The 20,964-nt window shown below is 50.2% G+C and overlaps 1 protein-coding gene across 2 annotated transcripts; it reads left to right on the plus strand.

The window, feature by feature from the left end:
- The first annotated feature begins 4,813 nt into the window (after window positions 1-4,813).
- Window positions 4,814-20,775, plus strand: GPR55 (G protein-coupled receptor 55). 2 transcript variants are annotated; one of them, XM_028105369.2, is made up of 2 exons: window positions 4,814-4,922; window positions 17,040-20,775. In XM_028105369.2, exons 1-2 carry the CDS (start codon window positions 4,880-4,882, stop codon window positions 18,008-18,010), a joined length of 1,014 nt encoding a protein of 337 aa, XP_027961170.1. In that variant the 5' UTR covers window positions 4,814-4,879; the 3' UTR covers window positions 18,011-20,775. The 2 variants fall into 2 exon arrangements, 1 of the variants encoding a protein (XP_027961170.1); XR_015767837.1 differs by lacking the exon at window positions 17,040-20,775 and adding an exon at window positions 10,503-10,758 and having other exon boundaries at window positions 4,841-4,922.
- The last annotated feature ends 189 nt before the right edge of the window (window positions 20,776-20,964 follow it).

A 20,964-nucleotide genomic window follows, 5' to 3' on the forward strand; every position in this document is an offset into this window, starting at 1 on the left:
AATAATTTCCTACCTTCAAAATCAACAAGTAGGGGATGAATTTCTGTTCCTGGGACATTTGGCTAACGTTTTCTGCGTCCTGCGGACAGCCCTCACCAGCAGCAGGGACAACTGGCGGGAGGGAGGACGTTCCCCTCCCCCCCCCCCCCCCCCCCCCCGCCCCAGGAGACAGGCGGGATGGGCTGCCGGTAGGGGTGGGTTCCCCTAAGCAGCAGAAATGCCTTGGGGTTGTTGGCTGGGTGCAGACGGCACTGGTTTGAGGACAAGCTGCCCGAGGGTCAGACCTGACTAGCCAGATTTTCTCTGTGAAGTTGGAGGCAAATGTGTCGTGGATGTGGGGGGGAGGGGGCATGGGGCCGACCTTGTGCCAGGAAAGGGGTCCTGGAGCTCCACAACCACCACTTTGAGCGCAACCCTTTCCAACCCCAGCTGTGCTCCTGGGGCACCCTGTAGGCTCAAGACTGTGCTGCACCTCAGTTTCCCCATCTGTAAAGGAGGCTAATGATAGTCTATACCTCGTAGGCGGTTTGGGGAATGAATTGATTTTATTTATAGAGTGCATTGCCGGCTGACTGACCCCGAGGACTCTTGATATAAATGGTGGAAGGTGCTGTTGCTGTCATTAATGAAGTCTCCTTGCAGGGTTTGGGTGATAGCTGTGGAGACTGAGCCCAGCTGGGCCGGAAGGGCAGGTATTCGATGACAGTGAGTCAGCAGAGGTGGAGGACTCCAAGTCTGGGGGCAGGAGGCCCCAGGACAAAGGGCTTTTGCATGAGAATGAGAGTGTTGCCTTCACCCTTAGAGAGGACTTGGGGGGGTGCCTGGGACCCCCCGTAGCTCTGACCTGCCAGGTGCTCAGTGTTGGAGAAGTCTTTTTTTATCCTCCAATTTAGGATTAAAAAAAAAAAAAATCAATTTGAAGGTTTCCAGGAAGGAAATGAATACCGTACTTTAACTGTGGCGCAGTGAAGATACGCACATTATTAAAGTGCCCAAGACAGTTTATGGGAACAAAAGGACATACTCTTACACCCGAATGGACAATTTCCGTGCAGCAAAGCAAATATAAAAATGTGCGCACGTGGGGGAGGGTTGGGAAGGGGTGGCGTGGGGAGAAAACACTCACAAAAAATACGGTAGACAGTTAATAACAGAAGTGTGAAGGAGAGTATTACACACCCGATGGACATGTAGGCTAGAGACTTAGTACACTTTATGCAAAAGGAAACATGAAGAGAAAAATATTTCAAAAGGATCCACCCTTCCCAACCCCCCACACGTCCCTAGGAAACATACAAGTGCAACTCCTGGCGGCTATGGCCTCTGACAGATGCCAAGGAGCCCAGGGCCCAGGCAGGAGCGGCAGGGGGCCCTGGTTGCCAGGTGGGAGCAGAGGAACGTCCTGGAAGCTCTTTCCACCCCCACGGGGCATCGGGGAGCCTAGACCAGAGAAGCCCTTGTGTTAACTTGGGGGCCTCTGCTTGGAGTTCTGAAACTCCCTGGAAGTGGGAGGTCTTTCCGATATAAATCACAGAACCTCTTCTCCGGAGTTCAGCAGGAGGGGGAGCTTTGCATGTCCATCTTTTCCAGAACCCCCGGGTCTTTGTAACCTTCACGGGAAGGGCCCCCTCTGCATGCTGGCTTGAAGACAGCTTTTGCTCAGGGGGACTTTGGGTCCCATCAGGGCCATACATGGCTACAGGCAGGACGATATGGGGGGCGGGGAGCTCCAAAAACAATTTACTCAAGTAGTGGTGGCAGGAACTGAAGGAAAGCCCACACCCAGCTGTCTGAGAGTCCAGAACTTTATGCCTTAACCTCACGGCTACATTTCCAGTAAGAGCCGGAGGGGGCGTGTGGGAGGGGAAGGGGTGAGTTCTAAAGGGTTGCTGTCCCCCTCCCTGCTCCCCCCGCCGCGCCGTGTGTTTTACTCCACCTCGCCTTGACGTTGATGCTGTCAGCTGCCCCGTGCCCACTTTCAAGGAGGCTGAACGTTTTAGATCTCTACAGGCGGCGATTAGGGTCCAGCTGTCTTTTGGAGCAACTAGGGGGCAGCATGGGAGGGAGGGGTGTCGGGGGACTTGGTTCAGACTCCAGGAAAGCGCCTCATTTCTGCTCCTGGGGAGTCGTGCAGGCTGAATGCATAGGACGGGCCTGGGGACAGAACTGTGGCAGAGCCTGGAGGTTTGGATCAGAGGGTGGGAGGGCACAGAGGGGCTGGACCCATCGTGCTCTCCCTGCCTTTTGGTCCTCAGTTTCTCTGTTGAGGCCTCCTCTTATTTCTGGGACCGTACCCTCAGCAATGAGGAAGGTCCTGTTCTTTATGTTGCTCTTTTCCCAAAGACCCTTGAGGCTTTCATAATGCCAGTGGGGGCTGGGGGGCTCAGTGTCATCAAGTACCAGACACCTGCTGGGTGCCTTCACCCCCCCTTGTCATGCCAGCTCCTGAAAAGAGTTTTTGAGAGAGATGCTACTGTCTTGATCACCACTGCCTGGTACAGACTCGTTGTGACTAGTGATCACAAGTTGTCACAACTTGTGACAACAATACTTGTTGGGGCGCCTGGGTGGCTCAGTTGGTTGAGCGACTGCCTTCGGCTCGGGTCATGATCCTGGAGTCCCGGGATCGAGTCCCGCATCGGGCTCTCTGTTTGGTGGGGAGCCTGCTTCTCCCTCTAACCCTCCCCCCTCTCATGTACTCTCTCTCTCTCTCATTCTCACTCTCTCAAAATAAATAAATAAATCTTAAACAAAAACAAAAACAAAAACAATACTTGTTGACTGAAGGAATGTACGGCTGCCATTTACCGAAGTTAAGCAAGGAGCCAAGTTTACAAAGCAGCTACACGAGGGCATGGCTCTCACCGGAATCAGGCTGCCTCAGATGATGGCGACCCTTCTCTCAGACACCCCCTTCCCATCCCGATTCCTCCCTGTTTCTGCTGTTGCCCTCCCCCCACCCTGGCCCTGCCACCTGAGGGAGTCTGTCCTGCGTCCAGTCCCTGAACTGCCCATCCCACTGTAGCTGGTCCTGATTTGGATGGGCGTGAGAAGAAAGGCATTATACCGTTCCAGAACTTTCTCTTTGACGGGATGGCTTCTGGTCCATTGCATTTGTTCCCTGGGTCCTCTGAGCACCCCTGCTCTTCTCCGGTCTGGCCAACCCCCCAGCCTCAGCTCTGCCTGTCCCCCGCATACCCAGGCTTCAGCTGCACAGAGACTCCTGGCCCTCACTCAAAACATCACATTTCTCCCTCCTCCTGTCTGCACTTAGGCTGTTCTCTGCGCTTCTAGCATCTTCTGTCCCCACTTTGTCCTTTGTCCCTGGTCCCTGAGCAGCTCCCCCGTGGTGGGATTGGAGGGCATCCGGCATGGCTCTGGCCCAGCTCTGACGCCCTGTGATGCCCCAGGGGGGCAAGCCTGGAGGCGATGCCCCATGAGTGCAGGGCGAACTTTAATCACCGAGGGAGCAAATTTAAGCAGCAACGGGAGAGGGTGTGGTGAGTCCCCAGGTCCTGGGGAGCCGCTCTTTGGCAAAGCCGATCAGAGTGGATTGTTCCTCGCCCTACACGGAAGTGGCTCGTGGAGCTCAGATGCTGCTCAAGACATTGGTCAAACGAGGTACGAGCCCCCTACTCTGGGCTTCCCAGCTGGTGGGCAGGCAGGACCGCCTCCCCCATCCCCCCAGGCTCCCAGAGCCTCTGGTTTGTTCTGAAAGATGAGAGGGTGGGCAAGACCAGAGGGACTGGTTCTGGGAGGTTTGAGGAACCTCTGAGAAAAAAAGTCTTCATATTTGTGATTCCCCAGGGCCAGGACAGGGCCAGTGTGCGGAGAGGAGCTGGCTGAACAGGCCGGAGCCATGGGTGGGGACTTGGGCAAGTCCCTGCCTGGCCTACCCCTTAGGAGAATCTCTCTGGCCCACACACTCTCCTGCCGGGGGTCCACCATTAACGCCCTTGATGAGGGCCATTAGCAAAGCTCTTCAAGAGAGGGAGGGTGAGAGATGACTTGTATGCAGAACAGCCCACGTAGGACTCAATCCTTCGTGTTAAAAGAGGGAGAAAACAAGAACACGTATGTACGTGTTACGTGTACATCTTACTCCGAGAGCCCCTCAGTGCTGACCCCTCCCAGGCCAGCTGGGGGCCTGGAGCAGGGAGTGAACTTGGTTCTGCCTGAGCAGAGTCACAGTGACAGCTTAAAAGGGTGTCACAGTCGGCTCTGTCAACCCCTTCACCCAACGATGGGGAGCCCATGCTCTGGAGGGCCAGGTGACCTCCCCCCAGTCACACACAGCTGCTATTTCTGCAGAGACGACCATGTGCTGGGAGGAATTACCCAGGCCCACTTCGGGGAGTTTCTGTTCCAGTAGACACCCGAAAGTCACAGCATGCCCGGCCTGTAAAAATAGCCCGGGCTTTGGTCTCTAATGGGATCTCCTGGTCCCTATGCCCCTCCCGTGTGTGGGCAGCAGTCCTGCGTCCTAAAGCCCCAAAAGGGCTGGAAGTCAGGACAGCCTTTCCCGACGCTGGCTGTCCCTGGGTGACGCCTGGCTTTTCCACAGGCTTCTTAACACCTCTGCGAGCACCCCGTGCTCCTTGCACCCCCACGACCCCCACCCTCTTTTTGGAAGCTGAGTCAGCATGAGAGGTCATGGGAGGGAGACCCTCTTCCTGGAAACATGCTCCCCCTGCCCCATTCTGGTTCTACACTTGGTGGGGAGGGACCCTCCGCAAGGCCCCTCTCCAGACCCGAGAGGGAGAGAGCCACTTGAAAAGCATCTTGGTCCCACCCCCTCATTTCACCGGTGAGGAAGCTGAGCCCCAGAGAGGGAAGTGGTGCTCTCCGGAGCAGACTGGTGACCGAGCTGGAAGGACAAATGACATTTCTCAGCTCACTCAGCTGCGCTGGACCCCCGGCAGGTAACAGCCCCACCCCCACCCCCACCAGGGCCACTTACAAAAACCGAGGCACAGAGCCGCCAACTGACCTGGCTTTCCGGATGGCAGGTAACTTTTCTGAGGCCAGCGGGGCCTCCATGGCCTGGGTTCTGTCCAGATCTGCCCAGACCCAGTGTCCCCGAAGGCCGGAGCCCCAGCAACCCAGCAGCCCCCACGAGTCTCTGTGAAAATAGCAACGGCAGGCAGAGGACTCCTGATGTTAGTGACATTTCCTACGAGCCCTCAATTTCCTCCTGATCTGACTCAGGGTTGCAGTTTCTTGCTGGGGTGGGGAGACCTCACGGTAGGTAGCCCAGGAACCTTCCCCAGGGGAGCTGGGCTTGCGTGCCAACACTCGTGCTGGCCCGACTGCCTGCTCTCCTTGAACCGGCCCGGAAAGCACCCACAGCCCAAGATGACACACTCACAGGAATCACCTGACAGCCCCTGAGCAACGGGTTCCAGGCAGGCCACAGCTGGGCTTGGGAGCCCGGGCCAGCCACTTACCAGTTGTGTAAACTTCCCTTGGTGTACCTTGGCCTTGGTGTACCTCTCTGGAGAATGGGAGCAATGACAGTTTGTTTCCTCATGGGGCTCCTGAGGGCAGTAAGTGATGGAAGCCCGCTTGATCGTGCAGGAAGCAACTGGGCAGCTTTGACTGCTCTTATGTATTGTAACTGGGTTATTTCCTATGTGTACCCCTATGGTACACTGATGACTGGCCCCACTTGGCCACAGTAGGGAAATCACCTCAGGTGATGCAGATGGATCAGGGAAGTGGGCATTTGAAGGAAGGGATGAGGTTCTTAGTAGGGGAGGGGAGAGTCTGAGGGGAAAGAAGAGATGTTAAGTGGAACCAGGCATGCCGGAAAGTGAGGAGGGGGTCGCTGGGGGACTCCTGGATATATTGGATGCTCTTGCTGGTGATGCTGATGGGGAGCTGGGATGGGGGTGGGGAAGATGAAGGAGAAACTCAATGTGAGTGCCAGTGAGGCCCCTCACCACCTGTTTGATCTTAGGTAGACTCTAGCTTCTCTGAGCCTCACCGTCCTCATCTGTAAAATGGGCATGATTATAACAACGTTCCAGGAATGTGCCGAGTTCCCACCGCAGAACACTAAGCACAGGGACGGCCACATCTCAAGTGCCTGAACTGAACCCCCCACTCCTCCAACTCCATTCCAACCCGTGAGGCTCAGGGTGCAGCTCCAGCAAAATTTTGGAGTCTGGGAGATTCTATGTGCTCTGTCCCCTCTGTGTCCTGTTCCTTTTTGCATCGTGTCGGCCAAAAGCCTAGCTCAGATGTAGACAGATGGACTTATTTACGCTATGGTGTTAGTGGCAGATGACTGCATCCAAGTAAATATTTTTATTCTAACTGTGGGTTTCAGCGCTGCACCCCCAGAGGAGACAAGAATCGCAGGCAAGGAACCTGGACGACACTGGTCCAGGGCAGTGTTCCTCCTCATACTACAGCCCTCAGGCTGTATCAGCTCTGCTTGGCCACGGCTGGCCCTCCCTTCTCTTAGGTGGCTCACACCACAGTGCTCCCTGTGGATGAGGAGTTTGGCAGCAAAAGAGAGGGGGGCTGGGGATCCTTCTCAGCCCTCAAACCTCCTGAAGTTCCATTCTTACTGTTGCTGGTGTTTCTGCAAAGTCCGTCTGCTGCCGGAAGGAGGGTTGGCTTGGCTTGGGCCACACAGTTGGGTTTAGGTGTCACCGCTGGTCATAACACACCTGGGGCTGCCCCAGGTAGGACGCGGGCCCAGGCAGCTGCAGGAATCGGAGCCCAGAGCCTGGCCCGTTAGCAGAGAGAGCCAGCTCGGTGAGGCCACGGGCTCCTGCCTTGCTGTTCGGAGGAGAGAACCCAGAACCCAGACGGAGGCCCCACAGCCAGAGAGAGCCAGGAGCCGAGGCCTCTGGACTCCCAGGCCCGTCCCTCTTCACACACAGGCTATTTTCTCTCCTCTTCACTAAACATTAGAATACGTTAATATATTGACAGAAGATTCCATTTTATTGAAAAAAAAAATCCTCTGTCTGTGTGAATTCCCCTGACAACATTCTGGATAAATGGATCTCCTGCCTTTGCTTACATACCTCTGGTGACAGAGAGCTCACTACATAGCAAGACTGCTCTGTCTGCTGTCAGATACTCTGTTAGCAAGGCAGGTCCTTCTTGATGCCATCTGGAGCCCATTCTGTGGAGTCATACGGTGGAGCATGTCTTGAGCATGGGGGGATGCTAAAATGTCTATTCTTTTATAGATCGTGAGCAACTCTAGTCCTTTCCACATATTCTCCTGGGCTGTGGTCCCCTAGCCTCTCCACATGCAGCCTGAGCAGAGAGACAGCCCCCAGGGCACAGGTGATCAGAGCAGTGGAAGGGTCACCATCACCCCAAGTTCCTCTTCTAGATCCTCAGTATAGCCCGGTTCTTCTTGTTTCTCATCATCTTTCCTGTTTGCAAGAATGCTTAAGAACTTCCATTTCCCCATAAGCTGTGACTACCTCTGCGTTTTGTGTATACAGATTCGTTCTTTCCAGTATTTCAGTAATGTAGTTCTGATTTTATCTCTGACACACATTACTGAAGAGATCACTTAAGAGAATGCATAAAATACCTATTATATATTATTAATATCATGGTGCTCAGCAAATAGTTGTGCTTTCTTTGTGGTCTGAGACAGAAAAGGTAGACTTGCCATTGTCTTGAAGTCCTGGGCGAGGCCCAGGAATGGGATCCATTTGGTGAAAGATCCTTGTCTTCTCCCAAAGAAAGTGTATTCCCTTGATTTATGATTTAGTCCTCACGGATCTGCCTTTTTAATTGGGCTGTCTGGAGCTCAAAATTTCTCTGTCTACCTGATCGATGATACTCCAAGAGGGGAGCCTGAAGGTCTCTACCTACAATTATATTTCTGTTTCTACTTCTTTTTGCATTTCTGTCATGTTCCCATTATATATTTCTTCGCTATGTGCATTAGAACAGAAATTAAGTGTTTTGTTTTAATTATTCATTGTAACTTTTACCTCTGTAAAGTCTCTGTGTTACTCTCTCAATTCTTTTTACGAAAAAAAATTACTTGTCATATTCTCTTTTTGTTTTCTAGAGCTCTGTGTGCCTGATAAACCAAATTACCCTATCATTTTACTCTGTCTATGCCTTTTTGTTTTCTCTGTGTTTCTTATCGGCAAAAAAAAATTAGGTTTGGGTTTTTACTTTTATTTTTTTACTGAATGCCCCTTTTTAGAGGGAGTGTTATCACTGTTAGGGAGTATTGTAATTCTATTATGTAATTGTTACATTTGTGTAAACTTCCACAGGGTTACCCCCCTGCTGTCTACATAGAGCCGTGGCAGTTTTTTCATGTTTAGTTTCTATTGTGAATTTTCTCTTCCTTGGGTCCCTTTACAATAGAAAAGATAATTTAACCTGAATATCCAATTTAGAAAATATTTAAGTTTTAACTCCGACATTTGTTTCTCTTAACAGCTGTCCAAGCTTTGGGAGGATTTCTGTAAATATCTTCCCTTCCCTTGACCCACTCTCCATGGTGAAATCTGCATTTTGAATGTCTTTTGTGTCAGTCTTCACTCCTTATGCTGTGCACAATTTTTATGATGTGATGGCTGACCTGTGGACAGATGAAACTTTTTTTTTTTAATCACAGATCAGGTTCTTGTTGCCATTGCTCCTCTCTGAAGTGGCACCTGCTCTCTCATCTGTCACTTCTAATTCTGTCATGCATTGTCCCCGCGTCCGTTAGACGCTGCCTGTTGAAGTGCTCATCTTTGGCCCGGCAACACTGATGTTTCATCAGCTGAGCCTGGGTTAGTCCAATGCATTCCTTTAAATTTTGTGTGACCCTCACTCCCGCCCCTGCCTTGCCTCAAACACACACCCAGACTTTTCTTCTTTTTAGGGAAAGTCAACAGCTACTCTTATTTTTCTCCTTTTCTCCCAGCATTTACTACAACTTAAAAAAGCTAAGTTGTTTTCATATCATCATTAATTAAGTAGAAAAATATATACACAGAGAGAGCAAGAGGAGAGAGAGAGAGAGAGAGGGAAGAAGATTTAAAAGATTGAATAAGCACCCACCATCTAACTGTTAGAATGTAACCAATGTTGGGCATATGGAAATTTTTTTCTAGGTTTTTTTTTTCCCTATGTGTGGGTTTTTTTTTTTTTTTTAATCACAGTTGAAGTCATTCTGAATGTATCGTTTTATAGTTTGTGGGTTTTTTACTTAACATAGTCAGCATAAATGTAACATAATCAGACAGAAAAATTTTCCATTGAGTAGATTTACCATCGTGAAGTTAAGCTCTGGTTGACATTTAAATGCGTGTGTGTTTTTTGCTATCAGAAAAAATGTTAAACACACTATCTGTACACAACTTTTCTTTCCTTTCTTTGATTTACTTAAAGTAAATTTTTAACCACTGGATGAAAGATTAATAAGGTTTCTCTGACTTGTACTCTAAGTTATCAAATCTAGAAGCTGTGTACATTCACCAGCACATCGATGACTGTTTCACAGAACCCTTACCGGCTTCTTTATTGAAATGATGAGCAAAAGTTTTATCTCTTTGTAAATCCTCTTCTGGGAACTGTCTTTTGCCTGTTTGTCTCCTGAGGGTCTTCATATTATATATTTTTTATACCCTTCATAAAGAAAGAACATCATTCATCTGATGTATCTGTGTATTTTCTTTCCCTGGTATATTACTCGATGTGAAAATGTTTTAACAAAAAGAGATTTTTGTTCAAAAGATTTCTACATATTGTGATCAGAATATAGCCAACATCATTTCTGCTTTTTTTTTTTTAAATGGAAGACTCTCTTCTTGGTAGGCAGATAATTCATTTTGGTAACCGTTTCTTGGATACTCGAGAAAAAAGTGGATTACCTCTCTATTTATTTTTATTTATTATTATTTTTTAAAGATTTTATTTATTTATCTGAGAGAGAGAGAATGAGAGAGAGAACATGAGAGGAGAGAGGGTCAGAGGGAGAAGCAGACTCCCTGCTGAGCAGGGAGCCCGATGCGGGACTCGATCCCGGGACTCTAGGATCATGACCTGAGCTGAAGGCAGTCACTTAACCACCTGAGCCACCCAGACACCTCTACCTCTCTGTTTAAAACCAACTTCAAGAGTTATTAATTAAATTGCATTCATTCTATTGTTCACATAACTCTACATCCTAATTTCTATTTTGCCTACTTCATCTATTCAAATTTACAGTATATGAGAGTCTGCCACTCAGGTGTGTCTTTGTCAATGGCCCCTGAAATTCTAGCAATTATACTTCACGTGTTCTTATAGGATGTCATTCCGTGCACAAGATAACTATATAGGCCTTCACAATTTTTCCTTTATTAATGTAAAATAAACTTAGTTCTGATGTGTGGGTTTATTATGAAATTCTATAAGGTTGGGTATGAATATTGCCACTCTGACTTCCTTTTTGTTCATATTTGTCTGCCATATATATCACCATGAGACTTTTACTTTGTTTTTCTTTTTTAAGATTCTATTTATTTATTTGTCAGAGAGAGAGAGAGAAAGCACAAGCAGAGGGAGCGGCAGGCAGGGAAGAAGCAGGCTCCCCGCTGAGCAGGGAGCCCGATGCGGGGCTCGATCCCAGGACCCTGAGATCATGACCTGAGCCGAAGGCAGACGCTTCACGGACTGAGCCACCCAGGCGCCCCATGGGACTTCTACTTTGACCATTTCTCTATCATTCTCTGTGATCTTCAACATAAGCAATGAAGAGTTGTATCTCATAATTGAACTAAAAATGTTAGTTAATAAAGGAAAGTGTCAATTTTTTATGTTTATCGTCATTTCTATCCTCAAATTCCTTTTTCCACTCTATTTACTCTTTTGCTATAGGGTTCGATTTGTTTGTTTTTATCTTCTTTGGTGATTTTGAAGATAAGCATCCTGTTTTCAATAGTCAGTGGTTAGTTACTTCAAGGTTATAAAAAAAATTCTTACACTTTCTGTAATTATCAAAGTGAAACAAAATAGAACAATAATTTTAATTTCCTTTTATGGAATATTTGTTGCACCTGTACCCCATTACTCCCACCCCCTGCCCCATACACCCTAAGGATATTCTTCCTTCTTTGTGAATTGACCTAAGGTCTTAACTCTTGTTTTTTTTTTTTTTAAGTGACCTCTTTTACGGTGTTTTTCTTTTAAATTTACATCTGTAACTATCCTCACCGTAACTGTATTTTTATTCTTCATTGTTATTATCTCGTGGAGGTCTAAATATTTGCCTCTTGGAGTCTGTTTCTTTCCGGAAGCCACACCTATCTGATGGTGGCTTTCTATGATCTTCACACCTTCACAGAAACCCAGTTGGGTAGGAAAGCCTTGTGTCCAAATTTTCTCCCTCAAACCTCTTCTGCTGTGAATCAGTTTTTCAGAGGAGTTTCCAAGGAATTTGGTTTGTTTATTCACAGATGTTTGTAGGGCTCGATATTAATGTCATTTAAATATGTGAGCAGGGGCGCCTGGGTGGCTCAGTTGGTGAAGCGTCTGACTTCGGCTCAGGTCATGATCCCAAGGTCCTGAGTCCTGAGTCTGCTTCTGCCTCTCTCTGCCCCTCCCCCGACTCGTGCTCTCTCTGTCTCTCTCTCTCAAATAAATAAATACAATCTTAAAGAAAATAAAAAAATAAAGATGTGAGCAGATCATCTGGGAGGGGCTCTCTCTCCATAAATTTTGCATGAAACTCAGCTCCTCCCATCCAAGCTCTCCCCTTCTCCATTGTTCGATTCAGCCCCACCTCTCAGGCACCTCGCTGCCGGTGACTAACTAACGAAGGTCATCTCGGGCCCTTCTGGTCTATTCACAGGCCCGGTTTGCTTGACCCATGACCTCTCCCCGCTCAGTTCTATTTCCTTCCTGGTATGAGGCTGGAGACAGGGCCCGATCAAACGCTCCCGGCGAGGCAATAGGACCCCCACCCCCACCCCCCCACCCCCCCCCGCCGCCATCCCTGCCGAAGAAAGCTAACACCTGTAGATGGTCCTGTTGGGCATGCTAATTGGGAATGTCCCCACCACTGCCTGTCACGCAATAGCCAGCTTCTGATGTAAATGAAGGCGTTAGGACAGCCTTGGTGGTTGCTGTCAGGGGGCTGCGCCAGCCTCCCTTCAGGAGAACGTCCCTGCAGGAGAACCGGCTGCCCCCTGGGAGCACAGGTGACAGCCCAGCTCTGCCCCTTCGGCTCTACCGTGATGTTGACACTGGGGCCACACTGTCCTTGGGCTGCTTCCAGCCCATCACTGAGCCTGGCAGAGGGACTAGTCCTGGGTGACTCCTGCTTGACTTGGAGAGCGTAGGGCCCCCCCAGCGGCTGGGCCAGCACGTTCTCCGAGCTGCACTGCGCGCTGACTCTCTTCTCCCCCGACCCTCTGAAGCTTCCTTCCCTCTCTCCATCCACAGATGTCAGACCTGCTCTCCCCTGGATCCTGCACAGGCATTTGTCCTAAGAGATCTCTCCAACATCGAATCCTGTCTTAACATCTCTTCCCCAGGGGCGCCTGGGTGGCTCAGTTGGTTAAGCGACCGCCTTCGGTTCAGGTCATGATCCTGGAGTCCCGGGATCGAGTCCCGCGTCGGGCTCCCTGCTCGGCGAGGGGGTCCGCTTCTTCCCCTGACCCTCTTCCCTCTCATGCTCTCTCTCTCTCAAATAAATGAATGAAATCTTTAAAAAAAACAAAAACAAAAAAAAACACATCTGTTCCCCAGCGTTCCGCCCCCCCACCCACCCAGTGCGGCAGATCCATTGGTGTGGGTCCCTGGACTGCCTGGCACAGAGACCACCGAGGGCTCCCGGCAGCAGGTCAAGTGTGGGGAGCTTCCTGGCTCCCACCGCAAGGAGACTGACTTTTACTGGCAGCCCATCTTTGAGAAAAATGACTCTTTTATCTCTAGCTGCGGCCTGGAGCCTTTTTATCTTATTCCAGAGAAGTTCCTGATTTTTTTTTTTTTTAAAGAAGATTTGCAAAAAAGGTGGTTTCGGGCGCCTGGGTGGCTCAATTGGTTAAGCGACTGCCTTCGGCTCAGGTCATGATCCTGGAGTCCCGGGATCGAGTCCCACATCGGGCTCCCTGCTCAGCGAGGAGTCTGCTTCTCCCTCTGACCCTCTTCCCTCTTGTGCTCTCTATCTCTCATTCTCTCTCTCTAATAAATAAATAAAATCTTTAAAAAAATTTAAAAAAAGCTTTAAAAAAACAAAAAGGTGGTGTCTTTGAACATTCGGAGGGAATTCAGAGGATTAATTTTTCAGATTCTCTGCTTACTCTGCCATTAGCTGGGAGTTTTTTGTTTTTTGTTTTTTTTCCAAACTGATTTCCTTTTGCCAGTCCAGAGTACTTTCTCTGACTTCAAAGATTAGCGTTTGAGAAGTTCCCATTTGAAGTCTGACAGTAATTCAAATGTGACCTTTAGGATGGTCCCGCTGGAGAACACTGAGGGCTGAGTTGTGTTTTTTCGCACACATCTACCTGGTACCATCGAGTCAGACAAGCCCCAGCATCCCTCAGACCATTTTCTCCCTTCCCTTTTTTTTTTTTTAAGATTTTATTTATTCATTTGAGAGAGAGAGACAGAGGGAGAGAGAGAGAGCATGAGCAGTGGGGGGAGAAGCAGGCTGTTCCCTGAGCAAGGAGCCCAATGCAGGACTCCATCGCAGGAGCCTGGGATCACCACCCAAGCTGAAGGCAGACACTCCCTTCCTTTTTCATTGGTCTGTTCAATTCAGCCGTATGTTGGGGTTGGGTTTGGGTTTACCTTTGGGCGTCACTGATTTTTTTTTTTTTTTGCTGCTGTTGGCTCTTTTAGTTCTAGTCACTGAACCACCGGTGATGTGGTAGATTCGTCCACGGAGTGTGCCTGAGCATGACCCAGCCCCACACGGATGCCCAAGTTCCTTTTTCTGCAGTCATGTTGAATCTCTTTAAACACAAACCTGTATTTGAACTCCTTTTTTGTGGTTCTTGGTTTACTTCTGTTTCTGCTGCTTAAGTGAATTCTCTGAACCAATTGTGCCTTCCTGTTTGGTGTGGCAACACTTTCCGGTGAGACCTGGATTGAATTTTTGCCTGCTTTTCTTGTCATTTTTGGAATTTATCTTGCTGGCTCCAAGTTAGTCTAGCTAGTTTTTTGAGATAGGCCTGTGGATCTTTTGGCATTTTTAGTCTGGAGGAAGCAGGCTGCCAGCTTGTTTTTACTGCAGGTGTGTTCGGGTAGGAGCAGTTACACCAGGCCTCCACGCCGCACAACGCCAGGGGGCACCATTCACACAGACCTCAGGGGCCTAAAGTTTTGAATGTGAGAAAATACATTTTCCTAGATCTTTTGTGACATCAATCCCTGAGAACGGTTAACACATAGGAAAGCCACCAACTCGAGTAATGTGTGTTAAATGTTTAACACATAATCTCTCCGTGGAGGTTATAAAAATATATTCCTTTTTTACCAACTGTTAGGGAGGGTTTGGAAATGGCATAAGGTCTTAAAAACACTCAAATAAAGGATCTTAAAAATGCCCACGTCCTTCCTTTCCTAAAGCTTTCAAGGGAGCTCTACTGACGAGAAACAATAACAGAATGGGGATTCTCTTAATGATATCTGTATAGCAAAGAAATGTCACCGGGATGGTCGCTGTGGAAGTTTTTGTTTGCCAGTAAAACCCTATGAAACCTGAATGTTCGTCAATAGGCTGTTGGCTAAATGGGTTGTGGTATCTCCACACAACAGGTTGTAAGTGTGCCATTAAGAAGAAAAAGCCAATTCATAGATGCTGATGTGGAACAATTTCCAAGAAACGTTGTAAAGTGAAAAAGGAAGGGACAGAGCTGTGGGTGTAGTATTTTCCAAATTTTAAAGCAACATCATACACACACACACACATATATATATGTATGTACGTATGCATGTGTGTGTGTGTGTGTGTGTGTGTGTGTGTGTATGCATATCCTTGGAAAATTTCTGGAAAAACTATGCACAGAATGGTTAACTGAGGTTGTCTCTAGAAAGGACAACCGAGGCTCTGGGGTACAACAGAGGCTTCTGTCTTCTTTCTTTCTTTCTTCTTTTTTCTTTTCTTTTCTTTTCTTTCTTTCTTTCTTTCTTTCTCTCTCTCTCTTTCTTTCTTTCTTTCTTTCTTTCTTTCTTTCTTTCTTTCTTTCTTTCTTTCTTTCTTTCTTTTCTTTTCGTACCATCTGAATATCTTATTGAATGCATAGGATACTTTTTCAATAAAAGAAAATAACTGGTAGACTAACAGAAGCTCAGCAAATGAGTGCATTGGTCGCTAGCACAGGATTCTTGGTAAAAGGCAATGTTGGCGCCTAATCTCTGCTGCGTCTACATTTTGAGACCCCTGCCCCCGCTGCCAGGGAGTCCCTGAAGGTGGGGAGGGGCGCAAGGAGCAGCCGTGGCCGGTGTGACTGACCTCTCCCACGCAGCGGCCCTGTGTGCTCCTGGGCCTGGCACAGACCAGCCACGTCAGCAGGTCTGCGTCCTTTGGGGTGGGGGGGGCGTGAGAAAGGAGGGGTGCGTGCATGGAGTCTGGGTCATCTTTGGTTTTTCTATCCAGCCTCCTGGGTCGGGTCGAATGTCTCCTGGGTTTGATCTGCTCCAGGGCCACTGTTAGGGACTGAATGTTTGTGTCCCATCCCCCTTCCCAAATTCATATGCAGAAATCTAACCCCTACCCACCCCCCAAGGTGTTGGTATTAGGAGGTGGGGCCTTTGGGAGGTGATTAAGACCTCGTGAATGGGATCAGTGTTCTTAGAAAAGAGACCCCAGCGGGCCTTCTTGTCCTTTTTCTGCCATGTGAGGTTGCAAAGAGAAGTTAGCAGTCCGCAACCTGGCAGAGGGCCCTCCCCCAACCGTGCTGGGTCCTTGATCTGCGATGTCCAGCCTCCAGAGCTGTGAGAAAGGAATTTCTGTTGTTTATAAGCTACACAGTCCATGGTATTCTTTTTTTTTTTTTAAGATTTTATTTATTTATTTCACAGAGAGGGAACACTAGCAGGGGGAATACTAGCAGGGGGAGTGGGAGAGGGAGAAGCAGGCTTCCCGCTGAGCAGGGAGCCCGATGCGGGGCTCGATCCCAGGACCCTGGGATCATGACCTGAGCCGAAGGCAGACGCCTAACCGACTGAGCCACCCAGGTGCCCCTGGTCCATGGTATTCTGTTATGGGAGCCCAAACCAAGGCAGCTACCTATGACGGTATAGAGATACCCAGTGGCATGCACCTGCCCTCCACACCCCCAGATTCAGCTCTGCAGTGAGACCTGGCCAGGGCCTGCCTTGGACCCTTGTCTTTGGCCTGTTCGGAAACCCTGACTTGTCTCCGGCTTGTCACTTCCAGCCCTTATGTCTTTCCAACTTCAGGTGTCACTGAGACAGCCCCAACCCCCTTCCTGGAAACCCAAGTAAGAGTTACTGTCGCTTTTCAACACCTCTGGGTGGATCAAGTGTCCATCCCTGAACCAGTGAACAACTAGTCACCATGTCCGAGGGAATGTGATGTGCCACCAGCCCTTCGGGGAACCCTCCCAGATGCGGGTGGCGGAGATCAGAGGGACAGTGTACAAATAGGGGCTGGGTCCTGGAAGCAGCATTTGAATTCCTGATCAAGCTGTCGCTCAGGTCGGCCCTGCCCTAGTTATGTTTTCAGTCATGTGAAATTCTGTCCTTTTCTTAAGCCATTCTGGGCCAGGGTTTGTCATTGTTACTACTTTCAACAGGAGTTCTGATGGAAAACAAGGGACAGATGTTCACACACAATTCCATTTTTGTAAAAGAGAAAGGCACTCGGGCACACATGTGTGCGTGAGTGTGTGTGTGTGAGAGAGAGAGAAAGAGAGTCTGGAGCGAAATGCACAAAAAGGTAATAGCACTTATATTGGGCAGCAGGATTAGAGGCAATTTTCTTTCTTGCGTTTTCTAGTTGTTATTTAGTAGGCACGGATGGCTGTGTGATACAGTCATTGGGGATCCGTCACTTGTAGCGAACCAGAGGGACTTCATCTCATCTATTGTTGGTGTTGCAGGAAAGGACATGAGCCAGCAACTCAACAAGAGCCAGAACTGCTCCTTCAGGGACGTGGATGAGCTGATGAAAACCATGCAGCTGGTGGTCCATACCCCCACCTTCCTCCTGGGCCTCCTCCTCAACGTGCTGGCCATCCGAGGCTTCAGCTCCTTCCTGAAGAAGAGGTGGCCAGATTACGCGGCCACCTCCATCTACATGATCAATCTGGCCATCTTCGACCTGCTGCTGGTGCTGTCCCTTCCTTTCAAGATGGCGCTGTCCAACATGCGTGCTCCCCTTCCTTTCTTCTGTACCCTGGTGGAGTGCTTCTACTTCATCAGCATGTACGGGAGTGTCTTCACCATCTGCTTCATTAGTCTGGACAGATTCTTGGCCATCCAGTACCCGTTCCTGGTCAGCCACCTCCGGTCCCCCAGGAAGATCTTGGGGATCTGTTGCACCATCTGGGTTCTGGTGTGGGCCGGGAGCATCCCTATCTACAGCTTTCACGGGAAAGTGGAAAAGTACACATGCTTCCACAACATGTCCGATGGCACCTGGAGTGCCAAGGTCTTCTTCCCCCTTGAGGTGTTCGGCTTCCTTCTTCCCATGGGTGTCATGGGTTTCTGTTCCTCCAGGAGCATTCACATCCTGATCAGCCGTCGAGACCTCAGCCGGGACTGGGTCCAGCAGAAGGCCTGTGTCTGGACAATCGCGGCCAGTCTGGCTGTCTTTGTGGTCTCCTTTCTTCCGGTCCACCTGGGTTTCTTCTTGCAGTTCCTGGTACGGAATGGCTTTATTGTGCAGTGCAGCGCTAAGCAGAACATCAGCTTGTTCTTGCAGTTGTCCATGTGTTTCTCCAACGTCAACTGCTGCCTAGATGTCTTCTGCTACTACTTTGTCATCAAAGAATTCCGCATGGACATCATGGCCCACCGGCCTTCCAGGGTCCAGCTGGTCCTCCAGGATACCATGATCAGTAGGGGCTAAGGAGAGAAAGACCTATGCAGGGGATGGAAACCCCAGCCCCAAATTCTGGTAGCAGATACCCTGTTCCAAGGTTTCTGATGTGGTGGACGAATGTGGCACGTCTACTGGTATGCTTTCCCTTTTGATGCTCACCGAACACCGTCTTTGCTCTTTATGCTCCAAAGACCTTTCCCCGGCACCCAGGCAGCTCAACGTAAATCACCCAGTATTTGGGAATCTCTCAGGACCCAAGAACCAGGTGAATTCTTTATTTCTAAGCTCAAAAAGCATGAGCCAGAAAAATTGAAAAAAAGGAGACCATCTGAGCAAGGCTGTTTCCCAGCTCCCGCCATCCTTCTGTTAGACTAGAAGATTCTGGAAAGGCAGAGAGAGGAGTTAGGAGAGAGAACCAAGAGGGTTGGTCACAGTGGAAGGTGTTCTGGGCAGAGAAGGAGCAGTAAGGATGTATCAAGCTCCGTTTTGGTTTGGGGATCGCAAGGTAGAGCAGACTTACCCTTCCCAATCCCTTCTTGGGCTCTGGTGGCCGATAACCTCATAACAAGTGGGGGTGATGAGGGCAGAGCAAGAACATACAGAGAGCCCCAAGTTTCCTATGAGGAAGAAAGGTCCAGACAGCCAGCCAAACCTTCCTGTGTCCACAAGAAGGCGGCAGAAGGATGAGGGAAGCTGATGTGGACCAGGCCGTGGCGAAGCTACAGATGCGTTGTGGAGGCAGTGGGGACAGAGTGGAAAGGTGTCGGTGGCACATGGGGAAGGAAGGAGACAGGCCAAGGGCTGGCAGTGGACAGCCACCCCCATTGCCATCATGGCGTCCACGACATGGAGCTCTAGCACGGGCCCAGTGGGAAGAGAGGCGGTGGAGACAAGACTAGAAGAGGGGAAATTCCTGAACGTGACCGGCTTGCTACGTTGAACAGACTGGGAGATTGTTGGTTAGGCTGTTTCACTGAGATCGAGGAGAAAGAATCAGGCTTGACTGGGCTCCACCAGAGGAGAATAAGGCACGCGTGCCGTCTCGCCCACCTGAGTCCGGTCTGGGCGGCTGGCTGGGTGGCACTGTCCAAAGGACTGTCTCTCTCTAGGGGCTGGGAGGGAGAAAATGAGCCAGCCAGGGATCGGAGGAACCATCTCGATGGCAAGCAGCTCCTGGCAGTTCCTGGGTGGAGACTGTAAACAGTCTAAACAGTCGATCACTGTTTGGACCCGGCTTCTCGGATGATCTTGAGGAGGCGCTGCCGTGACAGCCGAAAGCCTTCCGATGACTCAGGCTGCTCCAGACAGTAAAACAATTCCAAGGATCAATTGTGGGGTGGTTTTGCAAGACGGAGTGAGTGGGATGAGACTTTGTGTGAAAAAGGGGGAGGTCCTGAGGAAGAAAAGAACCACTTTCTACCTGTAGGGAAAGAGGCTTCCACTGCCAATTGGTGGACGGAAGGTAGGGTGGCAGGGTGGCGGGGAAGGGGATGGTTTAGATAAAACCCTGACGGGAGGCAGGGGCGGAGGCCAAGATCGGGCGATTACCCCAGGCTTGCAGCTACAGGGCCCTGTGAGGGGGTGGGGGAGTGGCAGGGAGGAAGGATGGAGGGCAGAGCTGCTTCCTGCTTGAGAATCCCCAGCTCTACCGAGAGCCGTCCAAGGCCGGAGCCTCTCTACCTCCTGCTTCGGCCGCAGCCAGCTCAGTGGTCAGGGGCAGGGAAGGGTGAGGAAGCAAGTGTCAATGCAGGGGTGGAAACGGGTGTGGAGGAGTGATCCCAACGAGGATCAGAGAGGCTCCGGCCCCGCAGACTGGGCCTCCGGGAGGCGGCAGCCCGGGGCAGGGACTCTGCAGACCCAGCTGCCCCAAGGTGCCTACAGTGCCGTGGCCATCCTGCACAGAGGCTCTAAGGAAGCCGGGTTGTTAAACCCAGTAGGACACTTGTGCCGGCCAGGGATCAGAGCCCATGCGTGTGTGTGGTCAGTCTTCTCCTCCAATTTCTCTCTTTGTGCTGGGAGCTGGGAGCCCACCGTGTGGCATTTACATCTCCCCGTGTACTTAGGGCTGGACAGGCTTCCTAAGAGAAAGGAGATGGCAGCTCCCTGACCACCCCCATCACCCCCTGTGATGTTCATAAACGTAAAGTTTGTCTTGTGGGCAGCCTGACCCTGCCCGAGCTGGGTGACAGAGAAGGCAGGACGGGGTAGGGGGGTGGTCCATGAGCCATGTAGGTCCTTGCAGGGAGATAGCAGCCTCAGGTCTATGTGGAAACTGTGGGCTTGTGGGTGAGCCTTGGAGAACGCCCCCCTCCCCTCGACTGATCCCAACACACTGGGGGAGGACACAGGCCTCTTCTCTCTCTATGCAGACCCATCCTGGCTTTCGAGTCGCACGGGACTCATCAGGGCCTGTGGGAGCAGGCTCAGGCCCAGGACTTCAGGCCAGGCAGCTCTAGGCAGGGAGATCTGCACTCTGGGCGCAGCAGGCAGGGAAGGGGCAGAGGTCAGGGCCAGGGTTAGGGCTGAGTGCTGGGGCATCCAGGGGCCCACTCCCACCAGGAAGTGGCAGTCAGTGAGTTGGGGAGCCCTGAACTTAGTTGTGGAAATGGCTGAAATGCCTGCCGGTAAGGGAGGCCTGGGGACATTATTTGGCCCTAAATGTGACCATAGTCTTCCTCCCAGTCTGGAAAAACCCAAGACATCCTTGTTATATGTACATGTGTGAAACTAGCACAATTCATTGGGAAAATGATTTGAATAATTGGATTTGCCAAATAAACAGATGCCTGTAATGCTGTGTGATGTGGTCTTGGTCCGCAGTGGCTCCAGGGAAGAACTGGCTGCTGAAGGCCCTTGCCTGGTGACCCAACTGTCTTGGCCAAAGGGGCCAAGAAGGGCTCAGGCCAGAACAGCCACACGGACGCTGAGTGCGAGGGTGTGGGAGCTGCCCTCAGCATAGTTCCCCACACCCACTTGGGTGC

The sequence above is a fragment of the Eumetopias jubatus genome, unplaced genomic scaffold (assembly GCF_037043125.1).
Source record: "Eumetopias jubatus isolate StellerSeaLion01/CBP00866 unplaced genomic scaffold, mEumJub1_p1.0 scaffold_3, whole genome shotgun sequence".
In the NCBI taxonomy this organism is placed as follows: Eukaryota; Metazoa; Chordata; class Mammalia; order Carnivora; family Otariidae; genus Eumetopias; species Eumetopias jubatus.